The following is a 23,588-nucleotide window of genomic DNA, read 5'->3' on the forward strand; positions in this document are numbered from 1 at the left end:
TGTTTTTTATTTTAATATTGAATATATTAAAAGTTCCCAAAACTCTATTCCTGATTTTCTTACCCGTGAATTTCTGCAGTACCATAATGGCAAATAAAAAATCCAAGGACAAAAATCCTGCTGAAACACCCAACCAAATTGTGAAAAGAGAGCTTGTTTCCCCTGGTGAAATTGTTAACAGTTTTACCCCCTTAGGAACAATTCCTAAGCCTAATTACTCCTCTATTTTGGCCTCTGGCTATGATCCCTATGCTTTGACCCCTGTTAACCAACCCGTTCAAACTATTTACCCAAGAAAACCCAATGCTTCCCAATATATTAAAAAACAATATTTCCAAAACCGGTTTTTTATTGAACCAAACCGATCTGCAATCAAGCATCCACTCCAAATTGCAAAAAGCTACTTCCCTCCAATGTTTCACTGGATTCTAGAACATAATGATAATAAGTTAGAATATTATTCTGACATTTTACACCAGGAAGAATCCATTGTTATTAAAACTATTTTTGATCAAAATGATAAATCCAAAATTATTTACCACGGTGTTTACCTGAAAAATATTATTCCTGAAGTCAAATGGGGACACTCCCTTTCATCAACAAAAAGACTTCCTAAGCACCCTGTTCCATATTCATATTATGATTATATTACTGCCTGGTTCAGATTCATGCTTCACCAGAATGAAACAATGACTCATTCATGGTTTATTAACTTCGATAAAGAATTTGATGAAACTAATGATTTGCCTCTTTGGTTCATTCGTTGGTGGAATCAATTTGGTCCTGATACTGATATTTTTCCCAAGCCATTATTGGGTTGTTTCCAAGTCTTTTGACAAAACTCTTAAGACAAATGTTCATACTGCCAATATGAAAAGGAAGCTAAATCTAAGATACAAAACTCTTCTCCATTTTGTTAAATAATTTCGAATCCCTTGGATTTTAAGATGGCAATACGAAAAGGAAGCTAATATTCTTACTCGACACTGGTATGTTAAATGGTGGGATAAATTTGGTCATGTTCCTCAAATCATGGATAATGTTTACAAAAGATTGTCTCCCAAGCCTCTGGCTCATATTGAAAGCACCCAGTCTGCTTCAAAAGCCCCATCTACTTCAAATGCTTCTGATATTGATAATTTGAGCCAAGATGATTCATTTGAAGAAGATTTCTCCTCTTCATCTAATTCAGATTATCACTCTTGTAGTGATACTTCTGATACTCCTAATTTTAAACTTGGATGTAGAAACTCATGTTGCAATGTTATAAAATCTGTTAATATGTTAACCAAAGGTAATATGTTAACTAAAAGTGAAGAACAAGAAAATTTGTTGTTAACCATAATCAATAAAATTAGTAATCCCGAATTGCAAAAAGAATATCTTGACAAGTTTAAACAAAACTTAACAAAAGATGAGAAGGTTAAGCAACCTAAATCTAAGATAAGTTTTATCCTCAAGACAAAAGGCTCCCAGCGGGACAACCTTTTGTAATGCATGAAGGCACATCTTCTGGAACAAAATCCAGCGGTGCAACATCCCATATAAGGACTTTCAATATTTGTAACAGCTTTTTGAATAATATCAGGAAATTGGTTGATCTGGTCATGACTCGTTAATCTTATGAATCTAATAAAGCCAAATTCAAACATTTGAGATAGCCAGGAGGGATTATCATTTGAACCATCTTCATAGTTGATCAAAAGACCGGGGAAAGGATGGCCCATTTCATGAACTCTGAGACTACTCCCAAAGTATTTTCCTCATTCTGCCCTGTATTGAGCATTATCAGGATCATTTGAGTGAACAAGATCAGGGGCGATTGTAACAAGAGTTTTGAAACATTTGAACCAAAGGTTCGGATCTTTGGTCATAGCCTTGCTTTCAAAAATACAAGATTGTACTTCTGTAGGTAAGTTGGCAACAACACTTTTTAGCAATAATTGGGTCTTAAGACTCAATCTGGCATAATCAATACCCATTATAGTATTTTTATCCATTGAATGGATTTCCTCTTTGCCAAAGAGTTGACTAATGACGGTTGCAATATTTGGTTTATTAGAATGGCTTCTATGAGCCTTGGAGTTAACAAAGTAGTTAACAAGGTAGTTGGCATAAGCCTCATTTTGAGTAGTAAGGTCAGCAAGATGACTTATGCAAGCCTCATTTTGAGCAGTAAGGTTAACAAGGTGAATTTCAAGTGCTCTCATAGTCTTCTTGAGAAGGGTATTGCGGTTTAATAAGAAAGCAGCTTGCAGGTTATCAAGAATGAATTTGATGGAATCTGGTAATTCACTATAGATTCTATTATGGAATTATATATATATATATATATATATATATATATATATATATATATATATATATATATATATATATATATATATGAGATAGGTTCAAGTTACACCTGGTGTAACTCTTATAAACTTATACATTTTTTATACCATAAATTTCTAAGAGATCTAACGGTTAAAAAAACACCATTAAATGCTATTGTTTTCTAACTTATTACCTAATTAATACTAGCATTCTCTCTCTCCTTATATATTGCTTTCCACCTAATAATATTTTCTTTAACCATCAGAGACTTGTTGAACGAACTGGAACCCACAAAGTATATAGCAAATTTAGTATTTTTTGCCAATACAAGACATGTTACTTTATAAAATTCTATATGTCTAAGTCATAAAGTCAAAAATTAAATAATCAATAAATCCAAAGACAAAACAAATTTTATAACCATTTTCACATGTTAAAATGGTAGCATGTGATTGATAATGTACAATAAAGCAATTTTAGTGGTGGTCCCATTGAAAAGTATATTGTGCTCATCTATTACTTCAATAAATTGTGAAAAAATTGTGAAATTGTTGTGTCTTTTAACTATGTTGGTTTGTAATTTTTTGACAATACATGACATGTTCATTGCAGGTGTTAAGGACATATTTTATGTAGTTAGCTAATCCTTTGACAAAATGCACTTTACTTGTATTTGGGTAGATCTAGGATGTGTACTTCAAGGAACAAGAGTTCAAGTCTAGTATTGAAGCCATGCAAATCTGTTCAAGAAACAAGTGAAGAAGTGCTGATTCATTAAAGCTCAACAGCTGCTCGACAGATAGCTATCTATCGAGGTTTAATGAGACTCGACAGATACTATCTATCGAGGTATCTATCAAGGTTACGGAAATTAGAATTTTCAGATATGATTTTCGGCCCATGCTTATGTATTTGTGTAGGGTTTCTTTTCTCACAACTCTAGACATATATAAGGCTTATTTTAGAGGCCGTCATATAAGAGAATACAAGGAGAACACATGCAAAAGGTGATCGAAGTCATATTCTCTCAGAAAGAAGCTACTGCATCTTTGTGCCTTAGAGTTTTGTAACCAAGTGCTTCTTGATCTTCATTGTTGATGAAGTGAAGAACTTTGCAGCCAACATTCTTCTTCCTCAAGTTGGTGAGTGAGTCACGTACTGTGATTCGTGCAAAGGAGTTAGTCACGTACTGGGATCCGTGCATCAAAAGGTGGCGTTCATATATTGAAGAGTTCAGAGGTTCTGAAGCAGTAGAAGGTTTCCGCTGTGAGTTCATCTACGGGGATTGTAAAGTCTAGGGACAAAGGTTTTATACTAGATATGAAACTTCTCTTTACTATAGTGAATTGCTTTTCGGGAAGGTTTCCCCTAAGTTTTTTACTATGAAACTAGTTTGTTTCATTGGTTTTCTTGGGTCATCATATCTTGTCTTATTTATTTTTCCACTGCATTATTTGTGACATGATATTGATATTTGTTTGTTTTAACAAGTTTTATCCATAATAAATCTAATTAATAATTTGGGTTTAAAACTTGTTAATTCTATCAATCGGGGTCTAAATTTCCCAACAGCAAGCACTAACACATCTTCAGCCACCCTAGTTTGGATAATGAGCTTGTAAGGAATCCATCTATAATGCAAAGAGCACAAGCTGAGGTGAGAGAAGCTATAAAGGGAAAAGCAAAGGTGGAAGAAACTCGCCTTCCCAAACTCATGTACCTAAAATTCATTGTAAAGGAGGGATTGAGACTCTATCCATCAGTCCCATTAATTCCAAGAGAAAAAATAGAGAGTTTCATGATTGAAGGGTACCATATTCCAGTGAAGACAAGAGTGTTTGTCAATGCAAAATCAATAGGAATAGATCCAAAGTATTGGAAGAATCCAAATAAGTTCCAACCTGAGCGATTCTTGGACAGCTCAGTTTATTTTAGAGGGCAACACTTTGAGTTTTTACCATTTGGATATGGTCGTAGTGGTTGTCCTGGAATGAACTTTGGAGTCCTTGGAAGTTGGAATAGAGCTTGCACTAGCAAATCTCTTGCATCATTTTGATTGGGAACTGCCTGATGGGATAAGAAGACAAGATTTAGATATGGAAGAAGCAATCGGTCTTACAATACACAGAAAATTTCTACTTTGCCTTGTAGCTAATCTTGTGGCTTCATAGTAAACAAAATGAAATCTTTATGTCAAAAAATTAGGGCACAAAATAAAAAGGCAACAATAAGATTGTGTGACAAGCAAGTTCTGTGTGACTAAAAAACCAGTCTTTCAATTGGTTCCTAGTTAACTTGGTCAAACTGAACGGTTAGGTCTGTGACTAAAAAACCAATCTTTGAATTGGTTCTCAGTTGACTTGGTCAAACCGAACCGTTTGGTCTGTTTTAAAACTATTGTCGTATCTCAAGTATGTTTTACAGGGTCTTCTCAATTTTCATTTGCTAAACAGAAATGATGTCAATATTAAATATTATACAATAAAAATTGCTACATACACATGGGAGTGTGCTCTTCTTATAATTTTGATAGCTCTCTCTCTCTCTCTCTCTCTCTCTCTCTCTCTCTATATATATATATATATATGTGTGTGTGTGTGTGTGTGTGTGTGTGTGTGTTTTTCTCCTTATTCCATGTGAATCATGTGAATACAATATTTTCCCCCCGTTGACTCGGGTGGAAAAATTCTTTTTTGCTTTAATTTTTACATTTAAGGCTTTTTATCTTGACTCATAAAATAATCTCGTCACACTAGAAGTATATCAAAATTATTAAGTTATTTGAAGTTCAATTAAATTCAAATTACTATTTCAATTTAAAATCTGTTACAAAATTTTTGAAAACATTTACAATAAATTTAAATAATTATTTGGGTAAATTCCAAATAACTTCTCTAAGGTTTAGGCTAATACTAACTAGGTCCTAAAACTTCTCAAAACCAACCAACCTAGTCCCTAAAAGACAACTTTTTCCCTAAATAGCTAATTAAACACCATTATCTCTTCTGACTCTCTTCTCTATCGTCCATTTCTCTCACCAAACCTAGCCACTTGCAAAACCCATAAGTCTTTACCGGCATCAGCAACTCCATTGAACAATCATCATTGCTAAAGGTTAGTTTAGCATCAACTCTCACTCTTACTTCCCTATTTTCTACCACCTAAAAACAGTAACATTAGCTACAACCCATGGCTGCCACCACCTCTAACATAGTGTAGCAACAAAAGGGGAAAAAAAAATAATTGTGCAGCAACCAACAATAGCTGCCACCACCTCTGACTCAGTGCAGTAACAACCCACGGTTGCCACCACCTCCAACCCAGTGCAGCAACAACCCACAATTGCCACCACCTCCAACCTAAGCCACACGGCCACCACAAATCTGAGTGAGATGGGGATCACCTTAGTGAGAGAGAGAAAAAGGGAAAAGAGATGAGAGTTAAAAAGAAGAGAGAGAGGAGAAAGTAACAGTGTTTAGGTCTTTAGGGACAAAGTTGTCTTTTAGGGACTAAGTTGGTTATTTAGAGAAGTTTTGGACCTAGTTGGTATTAACTCAAACCTCATGGTAGTTTTCTAGAATTTACCCTAATTATTTTAATCATCCATTGATGACAAAAACTTTGGTATTACTAGATAATCTCCCAACTTAAGGTAATTTCTTCTATTTTTTAATTAAATATTTTATTGTCATGTCAATGATTTTGGTTAAATCACTTCTTTACTTGATATTTTAATTTTAATTAATCTGTGCATAGCTTAGACATGCTAGTTTGCTACTAGTGTGTATATATATATATATATATATATATATAAACTTCTTAGAAGAAACTATGATGCAATTATACAAATGTACAAATTTTTTCTGCATAAAGGTTTTATGACCACAAGCTTTCTTCTCATTATCGTAGAACGGAAGCCATTCATGTCAATTCCTTGAAGCCCACACTCATTTCTTACAAAAATATAAAAATAAAATAGAGAGAGAGAGAGAGAGAGAGGAACCATAACCTTGCATTGAAGATTTGGTGCGGAGTGGTTTTGTGAGTGAGTATGCTGTGTGTTGTCTGTATTGAACGCATCATTCATCAACCCAAACTTCACTTTCTTCAAATCAACCCATCAAGAGTCCAAATTGGCATTAACCCAAAAGTTTTGTGTGTGTGCTGTCGACAGTGAAGAGAGGGACAGAATCGATAATGACAAATGAAGGAAAACAATACTGTTTTCTGGAAATGAAGAACGAGAAAAGAAAAAGAAAAGAAAAGAAAAGAGATGGTATTAAGCAAAGACCCAATAATCACAAAATTGTCATAACATAAAGTCGAAGCTGAAACACCAAAAAGATGTTCTTACATCTTAGAATTTGCATCTGCACAATAAATTTGAGATAAGATTTTTAAATGGATAAAATTTGACTATAAAATTGATTGTAGCATATGACTATAACTTCCACTAAAAAAATTAACATGGCTATATATTTTAAAAAATTAATTGCTGAATTACATGTTTTTTATTTTGTTAACACACATATCAAATTTCACATTCTCAAAAAACAAAATATCAAATTTCATACTAATTGGATGTAATTTACTATTTGATTCATAAACTTATTTTTTATGCATAATTTTAGACTACAAAAACTTAAAAATTAAAGATTTGATTGATGACATGTCAATCTTTTTTTTTTTTTTTTATACAAGATAAAATTCTACTCTAGCTTAATCTAAGTATATATGTGTGTGAAGCTCCTTCCTGGAGACTTGAACCCTGGCCCTTGGCCCCCACATTCCACAAATACTTATACTTATAGAGTGACCATCGTACCAAGGGTGTGCGGTGATGACATGTCAATCTTTGATATTTTGAAAATTTTGCAAGTATGAAGGATATAAAAAAAAATATATATATAATCCAGTGGTGAATTCAATAAAAAAATATTTAAATTTGCATTTGGCAAGCATGGGCCTTTTGAGTTAATGTTAACGGTCTCACACTTAAAAAAATAAAAATAAACAAAAAGCAGAAATTTTCTCTTCATTTTTTTTGTCAGTTTTTTTATAACGCTTTAAACAAAAGTAAAGCACATCCAGATATAATACCAAAAGAAAATATGAATTCTTTGAGTTTAAAATGCTACTCCGACCACTCTCAACCATAGATAAATGGAGTTTGATGTATAGTTTTTTATTTTTTTGGTTCTTTTGACATTAGTAACAGCCTATCCTGTTTTGTCAAGGGTATCAGGAGGGAGGCTGGATGCCTTGTTGTTTTGTAGGTGCTTTCTTCTTGAATAAAATTATTCATTCATCAAATCTTTCAGTCACTTTATTACAAAGAAACATCTCGAAGTGAATACCTTTCACTCCCATATTGTCAGTCACAAAAGAAAAGGAACCGGAGTTAGGATAAGATCTCTTTGAATCGACAATACACATGGCTCCACATCCTTATAAAATACTAATGGACAAGTCAAATCCGAGTTCTGCCGACATATTAGGATAAGATCCCTCAGCTTTTGGGGAACGTCCAGGCTTGAAATCTATGTCCCCCTAATTGGATTAGGACCTCAACATTGAAAGTGAAAGAAGAGAATTCGCTATCCAATACAGCAAGTTTTAGTGTCGTTTGGTTGGAGGTATTACGATTTTACGATCTTACTTATCTAAAACGATCTAGATATTTCAAAGATCTTTGCAATCATTCAGGATCGTAAGATTCTGATGATCTCAAATAATCTTGGTTTCTTGTAATTTTTTTTAACTTGATAGAATGATCATTTGGGCCTAAATGAAAAATAAAATCTCAATAAACCAAGTTTTTCCATTTTAATGTAGAAAAAGTGTCAGTTGGACCCAAATAAAAAATATCCTAGAAGAGTGTTACGTTTTGAGGTTTTTCGCATATTTAAATGATGCTTACAAGTGGAAGTAGTTATGTATGACAATTATATCAATGAATATATAATTTATGTAATTATTTAACATTTTTTTTTCTCAAATAATATAGGATCTTACGATCCACAATTCGATCTTACGATCCACGATTCGATTCTACGATCCACGATCTCACCTACCTCTCACGATCCTATGTAGGATCTCAATTTTGACAACCTTAGTTGGAGGGGTGGAAAAGTGAGAGGATAGAAAATTGTAGGAGGATGAAAAGGTAGGAGGATAGAAAAGATTTTACTTTTCCTCTTTTTTATTTGGTTGGGAGTGGAAAAGTAGAGGATGAAAAAAGTGAGTTTGTATAAATTTACATATATACCCTTGTAAAAAATGACACCCAATTAAAAAAAAAAAAAGTGACAAACAACCAAAAACAATAAGCAATCACATAAATCTATTAAAAAATAAAAATCATGTCCAGAAAAAAAAAATCACATCTAAACGAAAAAAAAAAAAAAAACACACACACACACACACACAAAAGAAAGCAAAAGAAAAGGAAAAAAAAAAAGAATATGAGCAACGTACACTGGATGCCTGTCCAGTAAATCAAAAGAAAGAAGGAAAAAAAAAGAAAAAAGAAAAAAGAAAAAGAAAAAGAAAGAAGAGGTAATGTCCAGGGAAAAAGACAAAGGAGAAGAAGAAGAAGAAGAGGCAACGTGGAGGAAGGAAAAAAAAAGTAAAAAAAAGTGAAGAGCAACGTACAGATGAAGCTCATGCGTAAGTGTATATAGGCATTTTTGTCCTTTAAGTAGCTTCATTTTATTCTTTCAGTTTTTTTTTTTATTTTAGTGAGAAAACTTTTTGGTGGGCTCGGGGAAAAAACATCTGGACCCCACTATATATTTTTCTTCATTCTCACCCAACCAAATATACTTCAAAAAAGTTTTCCTTCCTATTTTTTCTTCAAAGTTTTCCATCCATCCTGTTTTACTTCCAAACAAATACTCTCTCAGAACAATGATCAGTGATTACATTATATATGAATTGCCCACATCTTGCTATGTTGTTCTATATATGTAGTTTCAATGGGACTATATTATTACATTCATGTAGACATGGGTGCCTCCTCTTCCTTGTTCCAAAGCTATTACATTTTTTTTGCTTTTCTTGCACCCATTTTGTTTTTGTTTCTGATCAAACAAAGGAAGAAGCTTGTTCAATCAAAAAAGCTCCCTCCTGGTCCTAGTAAGTTGCCTCTAATTGGCAACCTCCACCAACTTCGTGGCTTACCACATCGATCACTTCAACACCTTTCTGATAAACATGGACCCCTCATGTTCTTGCAACTAGGCTCAATCCCCACTTTAGTAATCTCCTCAGCTGATATAGCAAGAGATATTTTCAAAACCCATGATCTTGTTTTCTCAGGCAGGCCTGTACTATATGCTACAAAGAAGATTAGTTACAATCTCTCTACTGTGTCATTTGCACCCTATGGTGAGTACTGGAGGGAGGTCAGAAAAATTGTAATCTTGGAGCTCTTTAGTGCAAAGAGGGTCCAAAGTTTCCAGGCCGTGAGGGATGAAGAGGTTGCACTTATGCTTGATTCCATTGTTGCTTCGTCAGGTCCAGTTAATTTAAGTGAATTGACACTCTCACTAACAAGTAATATTGTGTGTCGTGTGGCTTTCGGTAAGAAGTATGATTGCGGAGAAAATAAAAGCAAGAAGAGTAGATTGCATGAGACTCTTCGTGAAACACAAGAATTATTGGGAGGGTTTTACATAGCAGACTTCTTTCCATGGATGGGGTGGCTCTACAAGTTTAATGGTTTTGAAACTAGGCTGGAAAAGAATTTTAGGGAATTGGATGAGTCATATGAGGAAGTCATTGCGGAGCACCTTGATCCTAGAAGGCCTGAACCTGAGCGTGAAGATCTTGTTGATGTACTGCTTCGAGTTCAGAAGGATTCAAACCAAGCTATTGCCCTTGGTAGTGACCATATCAAGGGTGTTCTCTCGGTATGCTCCTTTTACTTTGATTATGCATCCTATTCTTTTCCAAAAGCATGAGGCATGTGCAAGAACTTCTAGTTAAATGAAGGTGTTTTCAATCAAGATATCTAGAGTTTAAATCATTTCTTCTCATTTAAACTTTAAGATTTATTGCTTGTTTGGATCCACGTCAAAGCTACGTTTCACATTTGTGTTTACTTCTTCTTCTTCCTTTTTTTTTTTTTTTTGATTCACTCGCAACAGCTTTTAGGGGACAGTGCACTGTTCATGCAGACAGTGCACTGTTTATGCACGGTTTGTGCACTGTTCATTAGAAAAAAAAATATTAAAAATGGGTCCCATGGTACTATTCACACATTTAAAAATTATTTTGCTACAATATTTTCAGTTTTCAGTTTTCAACAATAAGTTTTATCAAAACGGACTCTTAGAGAAGTATCGTTTCGCCTTATAGATGGATGATATCTTATTTAATTATTATATTTTATTCATGGCTCCATGTTATATTATATAACATGCATGTTACTTTATAAATTTTGCCAGCCTTGGTGGAAACTGTAAGATTGAATTTATTCAACTATGTGTTGGCTTTATTCCGTTTCAAATTTGCATGTAATTTAGCATTTAGAAACCCTGTATCTAAGAGGAAATAATGTAAGAGTTGTGTGTGAGAGAGTGTGAAGAATTGATCAAGTGTGTGCATCAAGAATGCGTCACACGTGTGGAGCATGCAAAAAGTTGAAGGGTCATGACAGCTGGATCACTACATGACAAAAATTATAGAGTAGCCTTTCTGTTATCTGACGAATAGAACTCGCGACTCATCTCAATCGCGAGTGACTCGCCAATGCATCATGTTTTGTTGAAAGCTGATTTTTCATATTTCATCTCATACCCTACTATAAACACCCTTATATCCACGAATGTAGAGAACTTCCAAAGAGAATTTTGAGAGAGAAACCCCAAAGAACAACAAGATTGATTCATCCACAATCTTATACATTTGATTTTCCAAATTCCTCTACTCTCATCATTTCCATTGTCATACCCATGAGAAGATCTTAAGCCAAATCCTTACCTCACCTCATTTAGAGCAATGAGAAGGTTCTTTGTGTTTGGGAAGCAGTTCAAGAGAGAACCAATTCTTTTAGTTGGTGCAATGGGCTAATTGCGGGATTCGGTAACTTAGAGAAGACAAAGTTAGGCGTAACCCTGTTAGAGCAAGAAGCTTGGAGGGCTTAGGTGCATCGGGTAGATTAGGCTTGGAGGGCCTATTGCTATTTATGTATCCCAACTGATTTTCTAGTGGATCATTTTACCTTTTGGAGGGCGGCGGAGAGGTTTTTTACCGAGTTTTTCAGTTTCCTCTTAGATAACACGTGCTGATGTTATCTTGTGTTTGCTTCTCTCTATCCCTTACTCTGTGCTTTTAATTATTGCTGTGTTATGATTAAATTATGGCTTAGAGTAGTTTGCATATTTGGGTATAACTTATATTTATCATTCCGCACATACATTGTTTGAATATAAACTTGTTTTGGAATATTTGAATTTGGGGGTTTAAACATTAACAAGTGTTTTATATAGTAAGTGAGCTTTCAGTAACCACAAAGAAAATTTGCAATTCTAGGGCAATACATGACATTAATTTAATTTTATATCTTACTATATCAACTTTTGCCATTCTTAGTAGCCATGTATATAGAAAATTTAGTATTTTTGGGCAATACAAGACATGTTACTCTATAAAATTCTACCCGTCTAAGTCATAAAGTCAAAAATTTAATAATCAATAAATCCAAAGACAAATCAAATTTTATAACCATTTTCACATGTTAAAATGGTAGCTTGTGACCACCACACACCCTTGGTGCGATGGTCACTCCACAAGTACTTATGCTTGTGGAGTGTGGGGGTAAGAGCCGGAATTCAAGTCTCGAAGAGGGAGCTTCACACACATATACACTTAGATTAAACTAGAGTAGAATTCTATCTTGTATAAAAAAAAAATGGTAGCTTGTGATTGATAATGTACAATAAAGCAATTTTAGTGGTGGTCCCATTGAAGAGTAATATTGCGCTCATCAATCACTTCAATAAATTGTGAAATTGTTGTGTCTTTTAACCGTGTTGGTTTGTGATTTTTGGACAATACAGGACATGTTCCTTGCAGGCACTGAGACAACTTCAGCCACCCTAGTTTGGATAATGGCTGAGCTGATAAGGAATCCATTTATAATGCAAAGAGCACAAGCTGAGGTGAGAGAAGCTATAAAGGGAAAAGCCAAGGTGGAAGAAAACCACCTTCCCAAACTCGTGTACCTAAAATCCATTGTAAAGGAGGGATTGAGACTCTATCCATCAGTCCCATTAATTCCAAGAGAAACAATAGATAGTTGCACGATTGAAGGGTACCATATTCTAGCGAAGACAAGAGTGTTTGTCAATGCAAAATCAATAGGAACAGATCCTAAGTATTGGAAGAATCCAAATGAGTTCCAACCTGAGCGATTCTTGGATTGCTCAGTTGATTTTAGAGGGCAACACTTCGAGTTTTTACCATTTGGATATGGTCGTAGAGGTTGTCCTGGAATGAACTTTGGAGTCCTTGGAATAGAGCTTGCACTAGCAAATCTCTTGCATCGTTTTAATTGGGAACTGCCTGACGGGATAAGAAGACAAGATTTAGATATGGAAGAAGCAATCGGTCTTACAGTACACAAAAAAGTTCCACTTTGCCTTGTAGCTAATCCTGTGGCTTTGTAGTAAATAAAATGCAATCTTTATGTGAAAAAATTAGGGCACAAAATGGAAAGGCACCAATAATATTGTGTAAAAAGCAAGTTCAGTCTTTCAATTGGTCCCTAGTTAACTTGGTCAAACCGAACGGTTAGGTCTGTGACTAAAAAACTAGTCTTTGAATTGGTTCCTAGCTAATTTGATCAAATTGAACAGTCAGGTCTGTTTTTAAAACTATGGTCATACCTCAAATATGTTTTACAAGGTCTTCTTAATTTTCATTTGCTAAACTGAAATGAGGTCAATATTAAATACTATACAATAAAAATTGTGACATACATACGGGAGCGTGCTCTTTTTATCATTTTGATGGCTCTCTCTCTCTCTCTCTATATCTCTCTCTCTCTCTATATATATATATATACACACACACACACACACACGTGTGTGTTTTTTTCCTCCTTATGCCATGTGAATAAATTATTTTCCCCCCTTGACTCGTGGAAAAATTCTTTTCTCGCTTTATTTTTTACATTGAAGGCTTTTTATCTTGACTCATAAAAGAATCTCGTCACACTACAAGTATATCGAAATTATTAATGTATTTAAAGTTCAAAGAAATTCAAATTACTATTTCAATTTAAACTCTATTACAATTTTTTTGAAAACATTTACAATTATTTTAATCATCTATTGATGACAAAAACTTTGGTATTACAAAATAATCTCCCAACTTAAGGTAATTTCTTTTATTTTTTAAATTATATATTTTATTGTCATCAATGATTTTGGTTAAATCACTTCTTTACTTGATATTTTAATTTTAATTAATCTGTGCATAGCTTAGACATGCTAGCATGCTACTAGTATATATATAAACTTCTTAGAAGAAACTATGATGCTATTATACAAATGTACAAAATGTTTTCTGTATAAAGGTTTTACGACCACAAGCTTTCTTCGCATTCTCGTAGAACGGAAGCCATTCATGTCAATTCCTTGAAGAACACGCCCATTTCTTACAAAAATATAAAAATAAGAGAGAGAGAGAGAGAGAGAGAGAGAGAGAGAGAGAGAGAGGAACCGTAACCTTGCATTGAAGATTTGGTAAGGAGTGGTTTTGTGAGTATATATGCTGTGTCAGGGGCGGCGCTAGACTATATTCATCAGGGGGTTCATGACTTCAAAAAAAAAAAAAAATTTATATATATATATATATATATATATATATATATATATATATGTTGTGTCAGGGGCGGCGCTAGTCTATATTCATCAGGGGTTCAAATGAACTCCCTGACTTCAAAAAAAAAAAAATTATATATATATGTATATAATGTATATTTTTTTGTTAGTTTAATTCTTTAATTTATTTTTAAAAATATTTTTGCATACCCTGAATTAAATTTTGTACATCTTTATTACAAGTATTTCAAACTCTAAGAGTAAAGAGTAAGTGTTTGTGAATTGTTAGTATTACTCTTTTTTATAAATTTATATTATGTGTGTGAATGTGTCTAATATTGATTGTGTGCATTGCTTTTTATTATAATGCTATTTGTGTTATGATGTGTGTGGACGTTTGTGTGTACAATAGAAATATAATATAAATTTATATAATTTAATAATTAGGAAATGGAAATGGTTTGTTACATGTATGTGTATTATTATCATGTTATAATAACTTTTTGTTATATAGTAAAATTTAAGAAAAAAAATTGTAAAGTTAGTATTTATCCAAGCATTTGATTGGTTAAGTAGACACGTAGTGTTTAATTTTGTGTATGAATGAGTGTGGTTGTGTGCGTCAATAATTAATACAAAACTAATGAGTTTAGTTTAGTCATTTAGTTTAAAATATTTTTATAAAAAAATAACAAATTGATAATAACAATTGCATAAAAATTGTAGAGTTTGTTTAGACCCCTTAAACCACAATTGGATTAACCTAGTTAACAAGTCAAGTTATTACTTAGTCCAAATTCCAGATCTAGGTTAACACAATCATATAATCATATCAATGCAAAGTGCGGAATATAAAAAACACAAAGATATGATGACCCAGGAAAACCAAACTGGTAAAAAACCTGGAGAGGATTTAACCTAGCTATCCTCAAGGTAAACCTGAATCCACTATGAAAGAATTGAAGTGTACAATAGCGACTTAGACCACTAATATCCTATTACTACCCACCAATAGAACTTACTGACACGACCACGTGCAAGCTCCGAGACCACGGACTCCTTCTTTCTTGAATTCTCCAGCAAGTACAAGCACTCTTGCTTGTATATCTTTAAGCTCTTATGGCAGCAACTGAATAATCATCAAGTTCTTGAAGTAATCTCCTTCTTGATAATCCAAAACTTGTGTGAAGGCAAGCACCTCTCAAATCTCATAAGAGATTCACACAAACAGCAATATGAGCAACCAAGACTCTAAACAGATTTTGGGTATAAACACTAGATACAAAAAGAGGCACACTCTTTTCTCTTTTAGAAGTCTTTAAAAACGTGCTTAGGGTTTGCCTTTTATACCTAGGGTAAAACATAAAACCCTACACGTCATATGAGCTTAGGGCTGAGTTGAAAAATCTGCAAAAAAAATAATCTGCACGACTTTCGATCGGTCAAGTCAGGCAGAAATGCACAGTAACTTCTACAGTTAACTCGATTCCAACTGTGCATAAATTACATACTTTGAGCAAGTCTAAAACATAACTAGACACCTGTTTTGATCATGGTTTGCCAACAATACATATTAGAGTTCTAATACATTAATTCCTAAGTACTTAGAACCTAACAAAAATAAAAATGTTAGATAAACTTAACAAAATAAAATAGTCATACGCTCATAACTACCCACATTGGCAATAGATACTCATAATGAAGTATCATATAACAATTAAAAATTTGAGAATTTGTAGAAGAAAATTGTAAAACTTCATGTATTAATTTTTTTGTCGATAACTCGATATATTCAAGTTCTTTTTTTATTAAAATTTTTTAATGACCCCTCTAAACAAAATTCCTGGAACCACCACTAGCTGCTGTGTGTTGTCTGCATTGAACCCGTCTTTCATCGACCCAAACTTCACTTTCTTCAAATTAACCCATCAAGAGTACAAATTGGCATTAACCCACAAGTTGTGTGTGTGCTGTCGACAGTGAAGAGAGGGAGAGAATCCATGGGCGGCGTTATGTTGAGTTTAGGGGGTTCAAATGGACCCCCTGAGCTGGAATGTATTTTTAAAGTATATAATATTTTTTATTTTTTTATTTTTCTTCTTAAAATGAAAGTTTGAACACCCTGATCTTAAAATTTTTTTTAAGTTAAGTTGAAATAAGGTTAAATATGATATTCTTAGCAATATCTTGGTCTTTTTAAACACACACACACACACACACACACACAAAAGCCTATTTAGATCTTAAGTATACATTTGTTTAGTTTACAATGTAAATCTTACATTAATAGTACAATGTAAACATATAATTGTCCTAAACTAATAGATCATTTTTTTTAGATAGATTTAACTTATGGCATCCACTCCTAATAATAACTCTTTATCATCAAACCAAGGCGCCAATCAATTTTTGATGTAAGTAGGGATTGAACCCTAGATCTCTTATTCAACCATCAAAGACTTTACCAGTTGAGTTAAATGGAACCCACATAGATAAAAGTATTTTAAGTAGTGATAATTAAAGTTCACTTAATAAAAATAATTAATAGGTTCATTGTATTAAGAAAAAATATGTCAAATGAACTTATAGTTTATCTTTTATTCTTTTACTAACACATACTATAGACAAATTTGTAATAAAAAATCTTCATAAGTGCAAGATTCATTTCTTACCCAAAATACATCTTCTTGTTGACCCCCCAAAAAAAGAATTCTGGAGTTGCCACTGAGAGAATCAATAATGACAGATGAAGGAAAACAATACTATTTTCTAGAAATGAAGAACGAGAAAAGAAAAAGAAAAGAAAAGAGATGGTATGAAGCAAAGATCCAATAATCACAAAATTGTCATAACATAAAGTTGAACCTGAAATACCAAAAAGATGTTCTTACTTCTTAGAATTTGCATCTGCACAATAAATTTGAGATAAGATATTTAAAATTGATAAAATTTTGTTACAAAATTAATCCGATATAATTAACTATTTGATTCATAAAATTATTTTTTATACACAATTTTAAATTACAAAAACTTAAAAATTAAAGATTTGATTGATGACGTATCGATCTTTGATATTCTGAAAATTTTGCAAGTATGAAAGATATAAGAACTCAGTGGTGAATTTATTAAAATTCATATCTAATAAAAATATATTTAGAAGTGCATTTGGCAAGCATTGGCCTTTTGATTTAATTTACCGGTCTCACACTTCAAAAAAAAAAAAAAATTAAAAAGCAGAATATTTTTTCTTAATTTTTTTATCAGTTTTTTTTTATAATGCTTTAAACAAAAGTAAAGCACATCTAAATACAATACCAAAAGAAAATATGAATTCTTTGAGTTTAACACACTACTCCGACCACTCTCAACCAGGATTCAGATCCTCTAGAGTTCTTAGGGTACTCTATCAGTAGATTTCATTAAATCCTAACCACTCTTTAATGATTTAATGGTTTAGATTCTGCCATGTCAGCATTTCATTAATAATATTCTTGAAATAATAAAATAATGTTGTAAACAAAACAATTAAGATGATTGTTAATGAAATGCTGATATGGCAAAATCTAGACCATTAAATCATTAAAGAGTGGTTAGGATTTAATGAATTCTACTTAGTAGAGTACCCTAGGAACTCTAGAGGATCTGAATCCCTCTCAACCATAGATAAAAATGAAAAGAAAACATGAACTTCGATTTCGTCCACTTGTTTTCTTGTCTTTGAATTGACAATACACGACTCCACATCCTTATAAAATACTAACGGACAAGTCGAATCCGAGTTCTGCCGAACATCTTAGCTGGAACGTCTACCTCCCACTGCATTTAGGGAAGGTCCAGGCTTGAAATCTATGTCCCACTAATTGGATTAGGACCTCAGTGCTTGATTCCTATCCAGGATTAATGAAAGAAGAGAATTCCCTATCCAATACGGCAAGTTTCAATGATTAGTGATTACATTATATATGAATTGCCCACTGTAGACGACTAAATTCTTAGTTCGAAATAAATCAAACAAGTAAAATAGTTTCACAAATGCGAATTTGTATTGATGAATATGTAGTACAATTCTCTGTAATTACAAAAGAGTGATTCTCTGATTCGATCTCCTTGAAAGATTTGTTGATTGGAATTGTGGTAATGTGATTTTAATTTGAACACAAGATATCCTTCAATTTGACTGAGGAATGGATTGAAGATCTATGAAACAGAACCACAACGAATCTCTGGTTATGAGCTTGTTAGAAATTCTTTGTTCTTTGTTTCTTCGTGTGTTCTTCGTGTTTGACGGTTTGTGGTGGAAGTTCTTCGGGGTTTTGGAGGCTTGAATCCGTAGAGCTTCACCAATTTGTGGTTTGTTGAGGTTGCTGGAGGCTTTTGAGCTTGATTCTAGTGACCTTTGAGACCTGAACGAGTAGTTTGGATGGTTTTGCTTCGAATGCTGTCTATATTCGAGGTTGAAGTTCTTGAAATTCTTGGAGGCTTTGGGGTTTGATTCCGGCAGAGCTTCTGAATTTCTGAACTCAAGATATCTTCTTCCTTCTATCCTCTGTCTGTCCTCTTAAATGTCTTGGGAAGGCTTCAATTTATAGGAGTTTAGGGGTGGGTGAGCGACACGTGGGAGAGTCTGATTGGTGACACATGTCACAGCCTGATTGGTCCGTTTATGTCATCGCTTACACGTGCAGGGTTGCTTGTGTCATCGCTTACACGTGCAGGGCTGCTTGTGTCATCGCTTACACGTGCTGGATTGCTTGTGTCATCGCTTACACGAGCTGGATTGTTTGTGTCATCGCTTACACGTGCTGATGCAGTTTCATGCCTTTATTTCAATGACACTTGGCAAATTTCTATTGGTTTCTGAATAGTGATGGAAAAACCTAGCAGCAGTACGTGGTGCTTTGTAATTGGTTATATTTTGTGGACTTGGTAGTATAATGTGCTAGCTTGTGATAGGTCAGGAATTTTCTCTCTCTACACCCACATCTTGCTATGTTGTTCTATGTATGTAGTTCAATGGGACTATATTATTACATTCGTGTAGACATGGGTGCCTCCTCTTCCTTGTTCCAAAGCCATTACATTTTCTTTGCTTTTCTTGCACCCATTTTGTTTTTGTTTCTGATCAAACAAAGGAAGAAGCTTGTTCAATCAAAGAAGCTCCCTCCTGGTCCTAGTAAGTTGCCTCTAATTGGCAACCTCCACCAACTTCGTGGCCTACCACATCGATCACTTCAACACCTTTCTGATGAACATGGACCCCTCATGTTCTTGCAACTAGGCTCAATCCCCACTTTAGTAATCTCCTCAGCTGATATAGCAAGAGAGGTTTTCAAAACCTATGATCTTGTTTTTTCAGGCAGGCCTGTACTATATGCTGCAAAGAAGCTTAGTTACAATCTCTCTGCTGTGTCATTTGCTCCCTATGGTGAGTACTGGAGGGAGGTCAGAAAAATTGTCATCTTGGAGCTACTTAGTGCAAAGAGGGTCCAAAGTTTCCAGGCTGTGAGGGATGAAGAGGTTGCACTTATGCTTGATTCCATAGCTGTTTCGTCGGGTCAAGTTAATTTAAGTGAATTAACACTTTTGCTAGCAAATAACATTGTGTGTCATGTGGCTTTTGGTAAGAAGTATGATAGCGGAGAAGATAAAAGCAAGAGTAGATTTCATGGGATTCTTAATGATACACAGGACTTATTGGGAGGGCTTTGCATAGCAGACTTCTTTCCATGGATGGGATGCTGGCTCAGCAAGTTTAATGGCCTTGAAACTAGGCTGGAAAAGAATTTTAGAGAATTGGATGAGATATATGACAAAGTCATTGAGGAGCACCTTGATCTCAGAAGGCCTGAACCTGAGCATGAAGATCTTGTGGATGTATTGCTTCGAGTTCAGAAAGATTCAAACCAAGCTATTGCCCTCAGTAGTGACCATATCAAGGGTGTTCTCACGGTATGCTCCTTTATTTTACTTTGTTTTTGCATCCTATTATTTTCCAAAAGTATGAATTATGCCAAAAGTTTGTAACTAAATTGACATCTTTTAATATTTTCAATCGAAATATCTAAAATTTAAATTCACCATCTTCATCTAAGCCCAGGCTTGGAGAGGTATTGTCCCACCTAATAGACGGGTGATATGTCATTTAATTATATTACTTTATAAACTTATGCACCTTTGAAGCCATAAAGTGTAAATTTTGTTATTCATGGGCAGCAGTACACATGTTATATTATAACATGCATGTTACTTTATGAATTTTTGCCAGCCTTGGAAACCAAAAAGAAAGTTTGCAATTGTAGAGCAATATATGACATTTTATTGTACATGTTACTGTATAAACTTTTGCCATCCTTAGTAGCCATATATTGAGGGCGTTTGGATCCCACGTCTGCGTCTCACGTCCGCGTTTTGCTTCCTTTTTTTTTTTTTTTTTTTTTAAACCCAGCCGCAAGATTTGACTATTCAGCCATGAACAGTGCACAAATGCACTGTTCATGGGTCCCACAAATTTCACTTTTCAACAACTTTTTCATTAAAAATGGGTCCCACAGTACTATTCACACATTTAAAAATTATTTTGCTACAGTGTTTTCAGTTTTCAGTTTCAGCAAAATAAGTTATATCCAAACGGACTCATTATATAAGAAATTTAGTATTTTTGGGCAACACGACATGTTACTTTATAAATTTCTATCTGCTTTTCTTCTTAGAAAAAAAAAAAAAAAAAAAAAACCTTCTATCGGATTTGGAAGTTATAAAGGCCAAAATAGATAGTTGCCCATTTCACCCAAAACAAGTAGCCATAAATTCTATAAGAAATTTAGTATTTTTGGGCAACACAACATGTTACTTTATAAATTTCTATCTGCTTTTCTTCTTAGAAGAAAAAAGGAAAAAAAAAAAAAAAAAAACCTTCTATCGGATTTGGAAGTTATAAAGTAGGCCAAAATAGGCAGTTGTCCATTTCACCCAAAACAAGTAGCAAAATACTCATGTTTTGAAACTATTTAGCCATATGCCCTTGTTTTAAACTCGAGTTATAGGCAAAAAACTTTTTTAAAAAAATTACATGTAACTCAAGTTCCACGTAACATTTTGCAAGTAACTCAATTTTCATTAAATCGAGTTTTTCATTGAAACTCGATTTTTTTAAAATCGAGTTTCAAAATAGAGGCATTTTGCTGGATAATTTCAGAACATAAATATTTTGCTACTTGTTTTGGACGAAAAGGACAAATGTCCAATTTTTCCTTATAAAGTAAAAAATCTAAAATACAGACCTTTCATACTCAAAAAATCTAAAACACAATAAATTTTATAATTATTTTCACATATTAAAATGGTAGTATGTGATTGATAATGTACCCTAAAAAGATGTTAGTGGTGGTAGTTCCGATAAAAGTAATATTGCATTAATCATAATTTATCATCTCAATAAATTATTGCATCTTTTAACAGTGTGGGTTTGTAATATTGTTAAACAATACAGAACATGTTCATTGCAGGTACTGACACATCTTCTACCATCCTAGTTTGGATAATGGCTGAGCTAATAAGGAATCCATCTGTAATGCAAAAAGCACAAACTGAGGTGAGAGAAGCTGTTAAGAGAAAAGGAAAGGTTGAAGAAAACCACCTTTCTAAACTCATGTACCTAAAATCCATTGTAAAAGAAGGATTGAGACTCCATCCACCAGCCCCATTACTAGTTCCAAGGGAAACAACAGATGGTTGCACCATTGAAGGTTACCATATTCCAGCCAAGACAAGGGTGTTTGTCAATGCAAAATCGATAGGAACAGACCCAAAGTATTGGAAGAATCAAAACGAGTTCCAACCTGAGAGATTCTTGGATAGTTCAGTCGATTTTAGAGGACAACACTTCGAGTTGTTACCATTTGGAGCTGGTCGTAGAGGTTGCCCTGGAATGAACTTTGCAATCCTGATAATAGAGCTTGCACTAGCAAATCTCTTGCATCGTTTTGATTGGGAATTGCCTCACGGGATAAGAAGACAAGATTTGGATATGGAAGAAGCAATTGGTCTTTCAATGCACAAAAAAGTTCCTCTTTGCCTTGTAGCTAATCCTGTGGCTTTATAGTACAAACAAAATGCAATTTTTATGTTAAAAAATTATGGCACAAAATAAAAGGCCACCTGTTTTCTACTATTCAAAACCAGCAGAATTGTTTCTATTTTTCTATTTGAGTTTAAGAAGACATTTGTAACCACAAATCAATAATGGATTCAAATAACTTTGTCTTGGTTGAACTTTTATCCCTAGCAAAATTCAGCTCTTGAATTATTAGACTAGTCACATTTTGTATATCCAAGCCATGTTTTCATGTACCATTAGTAAAAGTTTACTTTTTCTAATGGATCACTTATATTTTCTTATCGCTTCACAAATAAAAATCTTCTGTCCTATATTTATTATTTAGTGAACCATGTTAAACCGTGTGTGGTTTTTTTTTTTTTTTTTTTTTTTGATTTGGAGTAGAGGAAGAGGAAACTGAGACTCAATACTTAGCGAAATGGAATAAGAACTTAAACTCACAGGCTAACCGTGTGTGATTTTGTGAATTGGCCAATTCAATTGTGGTTCAATTGGTCCAAGTAATATTGTGTAACAAGATCTATGTGACTAAAAAACTATGATCATAATTAACTTGGTCGAACAAGTCCATCAAGTCTATTTTAAAATCATGATCATAACTCGAGTATGTTTTACAAGGTCTTCTCAATTTTCATTAGCTAAACTAAAATTTTTTCAATATTAAATGTTATACGATAAAACTTGTGACATACACATGGGAGTGTGCTTTCTTTTGTCTTTACATGTCTTTTATTTTTCTCATTATATCATGTATATTATCTTTTTATCCTTTTATTTTTCACACTTAAAACGTTTTATCATGGACTAATTAAAAGAGTTATTGCCAAAAATACTATAAGGACATTAAAATTATTAACCCAATTTTACCCTTAAAAAAACTCTATTGCCAAAAAAAACTCTGGGAATTTAAATTAAAATTTTATTACTAAAAATTTGAAAAAAAAATTAAAGGAAAATTCCATTATTTATTTCAAATTATTTTTAATTTTTTATCCTCTATCATAATTTTTAGTTTTGGCTACTATCATATAATTTAAGGCTTTTTTTCCACCAAAATTTTATGTTACAGTTGTATCAAATTTTATGGTTATTTGTTTGTTTTCTCCTTATGCTACGTGAATCATGTGACTATGTGAGTACAAAACTCTGTTTTTTTTTTTTTTTCCTCCTTGTTTCGAGTGGACAATTCTTTTGTCACTTTATTTTTTACATTTAAGACTTTTTATCTTGACTCATCAAATAATCCTCTTCGCACTATAAGTATATCAAAATTATTAAGTTATTTTTACTCATGATGAAATTTATTATCAAAGTTCAAAGAA

General features: G+C 33.4%; 2 protein-coding genes and 1 long non-coding RNA gene across 3 annotated transcripts; 2 read left to right on the top strand and 1 right to left on the bottom strand.

The window, feature by feature from the left end:
* Nucleotides 1–393: 393 nt before the first annotated feature.
* Nucleotides 394–4,236, bottom strand: LOC142630199 (uncharacterized). Its single transcript, XR_012843255.1, has 3 exons — nt 4,221–4,236; nt 552–621; nt 394–428 (listed from the first exon to the last, which is right to left on the bottom strand). It is a non-coding gene; the product is annotated as an uncharacterized LOC142630199 (long non-coding RNA).
* A 4,966-nt stretch (nt 4,237–9,202) lies between these two features.
* On the top strand, nt 9,203–13,304 carry LOC142630863 (cytochrome P450 71A9-like). The gene is made up of 2 exons (XM_075804919.1): nt 9,203–10,232; nt 12,384–13,304. Exons 1-2 carry the CDS (start codon nt 9,297–9,299, stop codon nt 12,990–12,992), a joined length of 1,545 nt encoding a protein of 514 aa, XP_075661034.1. The 5' UTR covers nt 9,203–9,296; the 3' UTR covers nt 12,993–13,304.
* Nucleotides 13,305–19,132: 5,828 nt separating this feature from the next.
* LOC142630195 (cytochrome P450 71A9-like) lies at nt 19,133–22,558 on the top strand. The gene is made up of 2 exons (XM_075804158.1): nt 19,133–20,099; nt 21,640–22,558. The coding sequence occupies exons 1-2, from the start codon at nt 19,140–19,142 to the stop codon at nt 22,249–22,251; spliced, it is 1,572 nt and encodes a 523-aa protein (XP_075660273.1). The 5' UTR covers nt 19,133–19,139; the 3' UTR covers nt 22,252–22,558.
* Nucleotides 22,559–23,588: the final 1,030 nt, after the last annotated feature.

This window comes from Castanea sativa, chromosome 4 (assembly GCF_040712315.1).
Source record: "Castanea sativa cultivar Marrone di Chiusa Pesio chromosome 4, ASM4071231v1".
Classification (NCBI taxonomy): domain Eukaryota; kingdom Viridiplantae; phylum Streptophyta; class Magnoliopsida; order Fagales; family Fagaceae; genus Castanea; species Castanea sativa.

Excerpts from the sequence above, each read along its gene's own strand:
- LOC142630195 (XM_075804158.1), top strand. The coding sequence starts at position 19,140 with ATGTTGTTCTATGTATGTAGTTCAATGGGACTATATTATTACATTCGT. Across the intron at positions 20,100-21,639 it reads ATATCAAGGGTGTTCTCACG|AACATGTTCATTGCAGGTAC; the intron begins GTATGCTCCTTT and ends TAAACAATACAG.
- LOC142630863 (XM_075804919.1), top strand. The coding sequence starts at position 9,297 with ATGGGACTATATTATTACATTCATGTAGACATGGGTGCCTCCTCTTCC. Across the intron at positions 10,233-12,383 it reads ATATCAAGGGTGTTCTCTCG|GACATGTTCCTTGCAGGCAC; the intron begins GTATGCTCCTTT and ends TGGACAATACAG.